This window comes from Neoarius graeffei, chromosome 16 (assembly GCF_027579695.1).
Source record: "Neoarius graeffei isolate fNeoGra1 chromosome 16, fNeoGra1.pri, whole genome shotgun sequence".
NCBI classification, from domain to species: Eukaryota; Metazoa; Chordata; class Actinopteri; order Siluriformes; family Ariidae; genus Neoarius; species Neoarius graeffei.
Genome location: NC_083584.1, coordinates 36,056,201 through 36,069,617, shown reverse-complemented (window position 1 = coordinate 36,069,617; position 13,417 = coordinate 36,056,201). Strand labels below are relative to the sequence as shown.

General features: G+C 38.3%; 1 protein-coding gene across 1 annotated transcript; it reads right to left on the bottom strand.

Moving 5' to 3' along the window:
- Nucleotides 1-3,783: 3,783 nt before the first annotated feature.
- meox2b (mesenchyme homeobox 2b) lies at nucleotides 3,784-11,694 on the bottom strand. The gene is made up of 3 exons (XM_060942072.1): nucleotides 11,169-11,694; nucleotides 8,001-8,173; nucleotides 3,784-4,251 (listed from the first exon to the last, which is right to left on the bottom strand). The coding sequence occupies exons 1-3, from the start codon at nucleotides 11,656-11,658 to the stop codon at nucleotides 4,030-4,032; spliced, it is 885 nt and encodes a 294-aa protein (XP_060798055.1). The 5' UTR covers nucleotides 11,659-11,694; the 3' UTR covers nucleotides 3,784-4,029.
- Nucleotides 11,695-13,417: the final 1,723 nt, after the last annotated feature.

Sequence of the window (13,417 nt, the reverse complement as noted above, 5' to 3'; positions counted from 1 at the left end):
GAAAGAAAGAAAGAAAGAAAGAAAGAAAGAAAGAAAGAAAGATTTCTATTGTATACAAAAACAAGTTTTAATTTATTATGGTCAAATATGGCCATAACATTTTTCACAGAAATTTCAAAGTAATGTTAAAATATAAACATAAAGAGATCACAGTTAATGTCTGTCACAGGACTTGCATCTCATTGCTGTTCAAATATCTGTTTTTAATGTTTTTATATGGCATGATTTGAGGCTTATCACAAATAACAAACATATGTTTGACTTAAGAAATACGTCGTGTAGCTTATATGGCTACTATTACAGTGCCTGGATGGTTTTGCTGAAATGGCTGTTTGAGTGTGATAAATCCTATGACATTTTACTTCATCACTTAATCATTTTTGAGCTTTTGTTTTAGATTTGATATGTTCATCTTTTTCTTTTGGTCGAGAGGTCATATGCGTGACTTGGTCTTTTAATGTTCCAGGTGTGAAGTCACATTTTGCACTATTTCCTTCAGTTCTTGGCCCAGATCTACTGTAGTTAAAGTCACTGTTGTGCCAATAAATAAGACTCTAAATGGACAAAACAGCTGTCACTCATGGTCCCCTGCCAGTTTATTGGAGGGGTTGTGGTTTCCTGCATTTCGTCATTCGATATCATCCGGCCATAATCTTACGATTCGGAACAATTTCCTGAGCCCTAGACGATTCCTCAATCTTGGATACCGCAGCATTAAACCGCACTGGATTTTGGATGTAGGATTTGTTTGAGTTGCTATAATAATCTTTCCAAGAGCATAATGAATTCGAACTCTTGCTTAAACACTTGCAGGGGAATGTAGCTCCAGTTTGCCAGTTCAGAATTTTAAGTCACTGAAAAATGTGACATGGTCAAACCATTTTATTATTACACCACAACCACTGTTTGTTTTTGTCTGGAAGCATGACAATTGACTTTTGCTCAATAGCAGCCATGGAATTTGATTAAGCCTAAGGATCTGTGATGATGCCTGATCTCTTGGTTATGCTTAATTATTTGAATAAACATGTACATTTCTCACAGACAGTGATTTTTAATTTCTCCCAGATGCACTGTGTGTTGGCTTTGATCCAGACTGTCTGTGGAAACAGTGAGAAATTCAATGCACACATTTAATTCATGACCATTTGTTCTTTTGAAACATATCTCCTACTGTTGCAAAATGGTTGTTTGAATCTAATTTAAATATGTGGATGTTTCATTATCTGTACCGTGTTGAAAGATTTGTTCTTGCATTGAGCCACTGGATTCTGAATCTCACAACCACTGTGACACTAGCTAGGATCATCCATCAACACCTTCAGTTCCACTGAAAATGATCCTAAATCATTGCACTGAGAGGCCACGCAGACACCCAAATTCAATGTGGAAAAGTCTTCAGTTGGCTGTGTTGTTCTTGGCATGGCACAGTGAAATGACAACATTTCCCTTCCTGCTAAAGGAAAGCTGTTCCCTGTGGGGTCAAGGTAGATGGTTCATCCAAGATCAAAAGTAACATGGACCAGAGGCAGTTCAAAACAACAGCAGTTTTATCATCCTCTTGCATTGCATTGACTGACTGACCTTGGATAAGTTGGACCTTATAAATGCTGAGGGAGACTGTATACAAGACAAAGCCTCAAAAGTAATAGGGGAAAGAAACCAGATCATCCAGCAGTATAGAGGGTGGGTGGGTAAATAAATAAATAAATAAATAAATAGTTTAAGTACAACAAGCTGGTTTTTAAAAGCCCAACCACACATTATTAATATTTATACCACAGCAGTGTTGAATGCTGTCGTCTGATTGGTCAGAAGGTGTTTATTAGTGTTCTATAACAGCAGCCCTGATAATAGTACCTGCTGTAATTTAAATGATAGGTTTACATGAATAAGCTTGTGGTAGTACTTTATCATTTCTACCATAACACCTCATGCACCTCATTATTTATTTATTTTTATTTATATAAGGAGTCTCCAGTGTGGGTGCTTTGTAACAGTCAATTACTTTTATGGCACAGGATTCTTCAGAACTTTGCACTTTCCGATTTCCCAGCTTTTAGTGGAATGACAGTTTATAGCTGCTCTAATGGAAATGAGAAAAGGACCTAACTTGGTTCATGGAGTTTACCACAACACTCAATGTAACTAAAACTGTATAAAAAGTATTATGTGTTCTTCATTAATAAATAATAAACATTCGTAATCACTGGCGATATGTGCTGCTACAGGAAAATAATCAAATTTAGGGTGGGAACAGGACCTCAGCTTTGCATCAGGCTACATCACACCACTCAGTTGTTGATTGTTTTCCAATATAACAACATTCTCTGTCATGTTTTATTACTTACTGAACTTCTATTTTAATCTTTCTTTGAGAAAACAAACCTAGAATAAAACAGACAGTCAGTATGGCTTCCAATTAGCTCTTTACCACACAGTCACAGTGAAAAACATATCATTCACGTTTTGGTTGCTTGCTTTCATTTTCTTTAATGATCTAGTTTGTGGCCTGTGGGAAACTTCTAATACCTAAGTCGTGTTTGCCTTGATTTGTGTTTATTTATGTAACTTTTTTTTATTGATCTGTTTGTCCATAGCAACGTCTCCCAGCCCAAATTACTCATGCTGTTGTTTAGACATGGTCATGATCACGCTACAGCTAAACATGTTTGCAAGGCATTTCTTATGACCACGAATTGTTTTCTCAAGAGCATTGCTCAGCGTCTTGCTTTGATCACAGTATATCTTATACAAACATCTAAATTGTACAGCTAATCAAAACCGTCTTGCACAGAGGAAAACGCATGGCTGCCTTTGACCACAGCTGAAAACAAATCCACTTAGACTGGGTTTTGCCAGAGTGTCAAGGGGAACAGTAAAGCCACAAATCAAATCTCTCTAAATTTTGGAAGGATAGAATCACCAGCTGCTTTCATAAGTGAGAACTCTTCAAAACTCCAGCCAATTTCCAAAATGCTACTCCAGAAATTAGCAAATACTCTGCAATCATAGAAATGTCAAAGCATAATGTTGGTTTTTCAACATGGCTTTCCATCAAATTTACATCACATTAACTTATTCAGAGGTGATAATATTTATAAGGAAACCAAAACTCTAAAAGCGGGGGGGGGGGGGGGGGGGGGGGGGGAGAAAGAAACAGATTTAACAACTCTGTGGTAAATTTATTCAGGTCAATGGCACAATGAAAATGCAATTCTTGTTTATTTAAAAGGTAAACATATTAAATTGGGGGGAGGGGGGGAGGAAATGAACTACACATCCAAGGGAGCAGATCAGAAATGGTATAAAATGCACTGTTCTTATATGACACATAATTACTCATAAACAGCCTTCATGCTAGCAAGAATTAAGCATTGCAAGTATTGTAAAAACTTAATTTTTCATCAACATATTTTTCATATATTTGGTCAAATTATAAAATTTAACTAAATATCCAAAGCAAATTGTAGTTTGGGTTCATATCTAGCTCAGTGAGAAATGCACAGCATACCAATAACTGTTCTATACAGGATATTTATGGGCATTTAATAGCCAGTGTGATTCAGAAAATGATGATGATGATTGATTATTATTATTATTATTATTATTCAAAATACTGCTTCCTCAATGCTGCAAGTGTTCATTTACAGCATCATATTTAAAATTAACTCAATACAGTAGCATTCAATTAAGGCAATAATTAAAACAGTGCAAAAAAAATTTCCCCAAGGCACTTATGTGGAATGTTCACAACAGTCTTTCATTTATTTGCAAAATCTAAATTTAAAGCTACAACTCACATGTAAAAAAAAAAAACCTGCCGTCATTTATCTTCATCCATAATCCCAGTCCTTTTTAAATTTTTCCTTTGTCTGCTTCTTTGTCTGTGTCCAGTCTTGCCATCTTAAAGACGTTGCAGATTCTTAGGAAATGCTAAAATCTGGCTCTGGTTTTAAAGGCCCTAGAATCCTAAGAATGTCGGTTCCTGAGGAAAACAGTAAGGTTCAGGTGGAAGTTTCCAGATGGTCATAAGTGAGCGTGCTCAGAGCTGTGGTCACTGTCGTGACTGTCGTCTTCGTTGGCCGGGGAGCCTACAGGGTGATGCAGTCCCACCATGCCAGCAAACTCGGAGGGCAACAGGGTTCCTTTCTTTACATTCACCAGTTCTTTCTCTCGCGCTGCAGCTCCCTGCTGTCCTCCCTTCACTCGTTTCCACTTCATCCTCCTGTTTTGAAACCACACTTTCACCTACGCACATTGAAGATGCAACCAATCAACTCAGGCTTCAGTTAAGCACAGAGTATACTATAAAGCATTTTAAAAGCAATACGCTTCTGGTATCATAAAGTGGATAATGATGCAGAGTAGCCAAATGTACACAATATTTACAGGATTAATTGAGTCTCCTAGCAACACTGACTTGCTAGAACTGCATTCAGAGAAACTTAATGCCCCTCGGTGCGTGCCTGAGCAGGCGGGTGTGATACTTTTGAGAAGGAGCTGTTGTGGCATATAAGCCCCACCTCTAAAACCACCATCACCTCTATGTGAGAGGTCTCTTCTTAATGTGGGTGTATGAGTCTGTGTTTCTGTTTTGATTTACAGGCTTTTTGTAACAGACCACTGACAGCACACAGTTCAGTTGTACTCTCACTTGTTCACTTTACACTGCTCTTATGTGAAACACACAACACTTCATCTTCCATGGCAGAACTCGGCGACTCTTTGATGTCACACTTACAGAAGATATCTTCTTTTAACACTGGGGATTTTTCTTCATGAAATTTGGATGAGGGGAGGTGCAGCAACCTGATTGGCACCATGGGTGTTGGAATCGGGTGGCTGGGCTATTTACACCTGGTCAATAATGTGCTGATACGTGGCGCCTTGCAGCCTGCTGGCCCTCGGCCCTGACTTATTTTCCTGACTTGACAACTTGTGCTGTAATTGTGTCTCTTAGTGATGATTAAGCTGCTGCCTAAAACAGTCCGAAAGGTTCCAGACCCCAAGTTGGTAACAACCCCCAACCTATGTGACTATTTTAGGGGTAAGTACTTATTTTAGATAGCAGGTATTTTAGAGTGAGCTGTGCTGGAAATTATATGTAGAATATGGTTGCATGAATATGATGCTTATGTAATGTTCATATTCCCCCTGATGTCAGAGTTAGTTAAATACTTAAGAGGTTTGACTTTATATATATATATATATATATATATATATATATATATATATATATATATATATACGTACACACACACACACACACACACACACACACACACACACACACACACACAGTACTTAGAACTTAAGTCTTTTGCACCCTATTTATTTATTTATTTATTTATTTATTTCTATTTTTAGAACTCCATTATGGATCTTTATTTTATGACTTGTACATTATTGGGCCAGTACAAAAACATTTCAGATTTCCAAATCACAAAATTAAAATATTGCAGAAAAAGGCTTGTATTCCAGTGAATAAAACGGCATATTGCATCAGACACCACTTTTCAGACAAAAATACAATGAAGGCTGCTGGGTTTTGCTGCAAAAATAAGAAGCAAGTATGCCAGCCTCCGAGAAGTTTTCAAATATTGATTTTGTTTCATTTATAACTGTTTACTACTCTTTATAGTATTTTTACTGTACAAATATTTCATTTTATTAAACCAATAGTAGTCGCAGGTACAATTTGTGTTATAAGGAAATTACCTATATACATTTATAAACAAAGATCTATAACAAGGTTTGTACTAAAAAAAAGTGGGGGGTAACTAAAACACAATGGGATGTGCTGTTAAAGGAAAATAATCAACAACTTGGTAGGAGGAAGCTTCACCATATTAATTATTATACATTTCTTTATGATTTTAAATGTATTTATTTTTTGTGTTTGATTATACAGAATGTCTGCCATCCCAGCCAGCGAATGAATTCTTACTACAGAAATGACAACAGTGAATTAAAATGAACTTGTGATTTTCTTTGCAGCTGGAACGACTGTCAGAGCCAAGCTGTTATAGATCATTAATCAAGACCTCCTGACCAATCAGTTTTGAGAATTCAACACCTCTGTGGTATAAAGTGATTTAACCAATTATTACCTCTGTCAACTTTGTTGGAGGAGGTTTTCACCTTTCTTTGTTTGTTTGTTTGTTTGTTTGTTTGTTTGTTTGTTTGTTTGTTTGTTTGTTTGCCTGACTGTTCCCAACATAACTCAAAAAGTATTGAATGGATTTTGATGAAATTTTGAGGAATGGTGAACCATGGGCCAATTGATTAGATTTTGATGGAAATCCAGATATGTATATGGATCCAGGATTTTTATTTTTATTTTTTGTCTGTTCCCAACGTACTGTAACTCAAAAAGTAGTGAATGGATTTTGACTAAATTTGGTGTACAGCTTTAGTATTATCCTAGGTTCAAGTGATTTGATTTTGATGTTGATAACGTGGCTTGGTGGAGATATGCACTCTACCGAGTGGCCTTCATATTGTAATAATGGTTTAATTCACAATGTCAGTAGAATGTTGCCCAGTTTGTCCGCATTTAAACAATAAACTAACATTATTTGCATTAGTATTAAAACTTAAAAAAAGGTTGAAGCAGTGTTCTTGGAACATTTACAAATGTTATGTTCTCAGAATATAGAAAACACTTGACCAGTTGAAACTGTTCTCAGAACTGTAACATTTATAAACTGTTCTGCTAGCCAAAACCTGTTTGCTGAGTAGGTGTAATTTAGATGGGCACTGAAAACAAGAAGAGTCTATGGTACTAGGATTACTGAGAATACGTGCACCTAGTCTGATTCATCACTCATTGAATTCTTTGATATAATGTGACGAGTGAGCACATCAACTAGTGAGATTTAGCTGTTCCAAGATCAACCCACACACAGATTTATTGGACCAGGGAAGGGAATCTTCAAGAGCCAGTGTGTGGAGGAGGGAAAACAGGGCTGAACAGGAAGATTTGAATCCTATGTGAATTGTCTGGCTTCTTGGGCTTTTCATTGGGCCAAGGCCTTCAAGATGGGTTTATCCTATAGGTTCTCCGGATCATGTATGGGTGTGTGACATCCATAGACTGTAGTGGATAAATGCAGTCTGACAAGTAGATATTTGATTTACACTGGGATACAATGAAAGGCAAAGGTGAAGTTGAAGCATTGCATTGTGGTAAAAAGAAAATTCAGTAGGTTTTGGTCATATTTAAAGGTGTCAGAATTACAGAGTGTGAAGTATGTTGAGTGTGTGAAAGAAGTTGTGGAAACATTTGGCTCTGTTCGGGCTACACAAACAGCAGGAGGAATAAGGATACTTACATAAATGTGTACACACGCTCTCAAAACAGATGTGTTAAAAACAACACATCTGCGTGTCTAATCAAATACATCATTTTTTTTTTTACTTATAACACAAGCAATGTGTTTTCAGGCAGTGTGGTCAGGGTGGTTTTTTTTTCTCAAATATGTGCTAAAATACAGTACAGTATTTTCAAGGCTATGTACTTGACACTCATTCAACCTCAAATCATACATAAAATCAAAAAGCAGGTATATAGATGTGAATACTGACAATGCAAAAAGTGTTCCGTTAATTACCATATGATTTTTGAGAGTACACACACACACACACACACACACACACACACACACAGGAACCCAGACCAGCCATACCGCCTGTGTTTTGAAGTCTATTCAGATTAGAGTGATATTGTGCTTCTCATCTACAAGATTACCCAATGTCAAAACATCAGCTTTTTATACTCTTTAATTTCTATAGAGGAAGCGTTTGTCAATTTTCTACTCGGTTGTAAGATTTAAATCAAAATGAAATATGTAAATAGGGTTTCAAGTATTGTTTTTAGTATTTTACCTTAAAACTAACTGTGATTTATTTTTTGGCAATTAAAAAATGGCATGGCCGTATCTCACTCTGTGTAAACATAAATATTCATCAGAACACAAACTCAGCATGTGGCATACTTGTCTCTCTGTGAGGTCAAGGTTGACAGCAATTTCGTAACGTCTTAGCCGTGTCAGATAGTTGTGGTGGGCAAACTCTGACTCCAGTTCCCGAATCTGTTCCTTGGTGAATGCTGTGCGCTCCTTCCTGGGCTTACTGCTCACGTCTGACTTATAGCTCCCGTCTTGGGAATCTGAAATGAAAAACAGAACATTTTCCAGCTGTGGGGGGAAAATTTGCTGAAACTGGACAAAAATGTTTTTGTGAAAATACAAAAGGACAAAAAAAAGACCTGGGATTTGTGTGATAAACTACAGGAGCCCAGGAGAAATGAAAATAAAATAAGAGCTAAACAATTAGGGGTTCCAGTCACCTTTTATTATGCAGATACTGGTCATGTGTTTGCAGAAGGCCATCGAGGCCAGGCGCAGAGTAAACCTGGACTAAATCAACACAGCTCTCCTGTTCTCTTATTTCTATATGATCCATGCTACATTTTACTGTCCTTCATGTGTCTCATGTCTTATTTTTAGAAAGATTTTAAGTGATTTAGTATTTTTGCCATTAATGTAGGTTATTTGCAAATGCAGGAAGCTTGCTCATGTTATAGTCTTTGTACTGTAACGTCTTTTGGAATGATAATTCAATATTATTCATTAAATTGTGCTGCAGTTAAAACTAACACACAATTTTAATGCTTTCTTCTTAATAGTTTTAATAAGGGTTGCTTCTTACCTATTCCTATTGTAACCTGAGTGTACGGTGGGGTGATTTTCTTAAGTGGAACAGTAAGTCGTGCATGTGCTGGCCAGTGGAGTGCAGGTTTAATGGCCGAGTCTGGTGCTACATTGGGTCATTCTCTCATCAGTCTCAGAGGTATAACTTGTTGTGGCATTTCCCTTCAGGGCTTTAATGGCCTACTGGTGAAACTGGGCTTTAAATGCTTGTGCTACTCACACCTGTGCTTTTGATCCCCCAACATGTGTACTAGATTTTGAACCACAAAATATGTTTAGTGTTCATGCTGAAAACTCCCATTTAACATTCTACTGACTGCTTCATATTGTACAAAAAAACATAAATACAACTTAAATACAATTTTGAAATGACTTTGTGTAGAAGTAATTTTACAGTAAATCCTGGCATCTTGGTAAAGATCTGACTGCTGATATTACTGATCCTACAGCAACACAACATACTGTATGCATTTTGAAATTTGTTTACTTCTAAAATATTATAGTGGAGTCTCCTTGTCTAGACCTTCATAATCAGCCTACAGAAAAGATACTGGTTGGTATTTCCCCATTCTTCAGCATGCCTATTACTTAAAGATTTTCATGGTAGTTGAAAATAAAGGCCATGTCTGAAAGAGTGGCCCATAAATTGTGATCCAGCACTTTGTCACCTAGAACTGTAATATTATAAATGCTCCTGTGAAGTTCAAGCAAACCTAACCCCTAAAGTGTTTTCATGAAAGGCATAAAGGCACCATTACAGAGCTGAAACTGCTGCCTCTACTTTCAAGGAGGAGGAATAATTTTTGAAACCATATTTTTGTCCTGACCACATGAAAGCGATCTGAGGAAAATTACGACCCACTTCATTTATTGGTATTGAACGTGCAAGAGTTGGTCATTGAGACATTCTCAGATATATGGTGCCACTATTCATTTTATAAATGTCTCTAGCCGCACCTTTCATAATAGAACAAAGAAGAATGGGGGAAAAATACTGGGAAATGACGAGAACATATTGTTAGACCTTACTGTGCATGCACATTTGATAAGAAAGACCAAACATTAATGTGATGTTAACAAATTTATATAGTCCGTAGCTTTGAACTTGTACTGCCATATTCATTTTTAAACTTAGTTATGCTGTCATTGATTTTAATTGCATATATAACAAAATAGCATAACTAAATATGCTTAGCATGAATTGGATTACAAAACACCAAAAACATTGTGATTTTATATTATCACTTGTGCTTAATATATTTAATGTGTGAGCTGTGACTTCACACCTGATTCGGTTTAATGGACGAGCGGCCTGCTACATGTTACGTAGCAATGTTTTTGTTTGTTTTGTTTGTTGTTTGTTTAATTTTAACTCTTTTTATTGCTATTTGGATAAAATTGCAATGCTTTGGCAATATTGTAACTATTGTGGAGGTCATGGCAATAATCATTGAATTGAATTGATTTAAAACTTAATTGAAATTAATGATTTGTTTCTGATCCGTCCTTTACATAGAGCTTTTTGTATTAGACTGTAATAAAATACAAAGAGCATACTAGAAAGAAAGAAAGAAAGAAAGAAAGAAAGAAAGAAAGAAAGAAAGAAAGAAAGAAAGAAAGAAAGAGAAAAAAATTTTAATGATAAAATCCCCTTTCAGAACCGATGTGACCAGTGCGGAGTAAATCTTAAAAAGCATATATATGTAATATAACTAAACCTCACCAAAAGTTTCTTCTGACAGTTGACAAAAATCATAATATAATCTTGAAAGAGGGAAAAAGCATTTTCCTGGTCAGCATAACTTATTAGTGAGTATGGAAATAGAATGGATGACTACCAAACCAAAGCTGGTTTAGAAAAATGAAATGCATACTGCAAACTTTTCAGTTGTTGGACTCTGTGCAGTTGTTACAGTGGTGAGATATGTCACTTAAATCTTGGTTCTAGCCCAGAAGTCTTAATGAAAGAAACTAGAAAATGACCAAACAAAAATAAAATGACAATAATTATAATAATCAGTCATCTTTGATTGGTAGAGTGTGAAAATGTTCACTGCGGTGTATGTTTGGCATAATTAATTAACTTTTTTTTAAAGTCAACTAAAGTGAATTTTTAGTTGATAACGCATTACATCTGAAGGGTGAAAGTTATGCAAAAAATAATTTAAACAATCTGTTTGAATTGTTGTGAAAAACACATGCTAAATAATTAAACTCCTTGAGTTATGTGAGTTTTAAAAGTTGGACTCATTTGGATAATTTGGTAATATTTTTTGAAAATGCTAGTAAATTTTAAAAAATTCTGTCATTTTATTACATTTTAAAAGTTCACTATTTAAAAACAATTTTATATTAAAGTTTATGAATATAGCAATATTATTATTTTACATTATTATTCTTGAGATGTGTTAACGAAGGTACAATAATACTGTATAAATATGCTTTGCTTACCCGAGTTGTCGCTCTTTCCTTTACTGTTCCTCCTCTCTGGTTCTACGGGTGACATGGTTTGCTGCCTGTAGTCCCCAGACCCACACACTGCTCCCACTGGGTCAGTGTTTCCTAGGCTTGTGTTTGCTGTGCACATATTCTGACCCGCTGTTCCTCCAGATGTACACAGCTCTGCTGATGGAGTGTCAGGGTGTGGAAGGCATGCGGCATGACGGGTGCTGCCAGGTGAGGGCATCTGCTGGACATGCCAGGCGGCCTGATGCTGTTGATGATGGGGCAGCTGCTGAGAAGGATGGTTGCGTGCATGAAGCCCTCCGAAACCTCCCTCCTCTCCTGTGTAGCTGCACGGCGGTGAGGGTCCGGGTAGATCAGGGTAGGAGACGTGATCAGAGCGGCCATGCAATGCCAGTGAGGACTGGGTGAAGGCTGGGTGGAGAGTCTGGGCTGGAGCATGCGGGTTCCGCAGGCAGCCGAACAGAGAATGATCCATCTTGCTTTAATCACCACAAATCCACACTGAAGTACTCCAGACCAAAAATCACAAAAATACACCTTTCAAGACTGAAATGAATGTCACAATAAAGAGAGAAAAGTCCAAAAAAGATTTTAAAAAAAGCCCCTAAAATAACTCCGCTCCCTTCCAGCCCCTTTCGTACTGACGGTTCTCGCAATCCAGGACTTCAACGGCAAAAGGAAGAGGGAGCAGGCGGCGATGAAAGACAGGGCCTCCGGTAATCCTGAGCATGCGGCCCCTGTTGCCAGGCCGAGTGAGGGTAAACACACACAGCCTTCTGGAGGCTGCTCGGGTGACAGACAACAGGGAGGGAGGGAGTGGGGGAAAGAGAGAGAGAGAGAGAGAGAGAGAGAGAGAGAGAGAGAGAGAGAGCAGGGAGTGTCAGGGTGCTTCCAGAGAAATGGAAAAGGAGAGAGGAAGAGACAGAGTAACAGAGATGGGGAGGCTCAGAGGAGGAGATGGTAGGGTTGGATGTTATATATAGGGCGTAACTTGAGAGTGAGGCCGGGTCACTGGCTGCTTGCTATTGACCACATGCTTATGGTCTTCCTCTAGAAAGTGAGAGACAATAAATTTGAACCTGGCCAAGCAGGTTTGACCTCAAGGGAAATGCAGGCAATTTATTTTGGATCTCAGCTGTCTGACCCTGGCTGGCACATTTCTTAGAACTGAGTTCTGTCGGGGGAAAAGGCGGCTCAGATGTGCAGTGGGGAGAGACTGAACTTGAGCTTGCTTTGTATGTGCAATTTTACAAAATTGCTTTGAAAATGTAATCTTTGATTTTATGTATCAGCCATCATCATCATCACCATCACCTCCACCACCACTATCATCATCACATCATCATCACCACCACCACCATCATCATCATCATCATCTCCACCACCCCATCATCTCCATCACCACCACTACATACAGCACCACCACCATCATCACCACACCACCAACCATCATCATCATCATCGTCATCATCTCCACCACCATCATCACCACCACCTACAGCACCACCACCATCACCATACCACCAACCATTACCTCAACCACCATCACCTCTACCACCACCATCATCATCATCATTGTTACCACCACCTACAGCACCACCACCACCATCATCATCATCACTATCACCTCCACTGCCACCGCCATCATCACCAATACCACCATCATCATCATCTCCACCACCACCATCATCACCAATACCACCATCATCATCATCATCATCATCATCACCACCACCACCATCACAACCACCACCATCATCTCCACCACCACCTACTGCACCACAACCACCATCATCACCACCACCACCATCACCACTACCAACATCATCATCATCTCCACCACCACCACCACCATCATCGTCACCACCACCATTATCTTCACCACCACCTACAGCACCACCACCATCATCATCACCTCCACCACCACCATCACCACCATCATCATCTCCACCACCACCATTATCTCCACCACCACCATCATCATAATCACCACCACCACCACCATCATCTCCACCACTATCACCACCACCATCATCAACACCACTACCATCTCCACCACCATCATCGTCACCACCACCACCATCATCATAATCATCTCCACCACCACCACCATCATCACTGCCACCATGACCATCACCATCATCACCACCACCATCATCATCACCAACACTATCATCATCACCACCACCACCTCCATCATCGTCACCACAAGTACCACCATCATCACCACCACC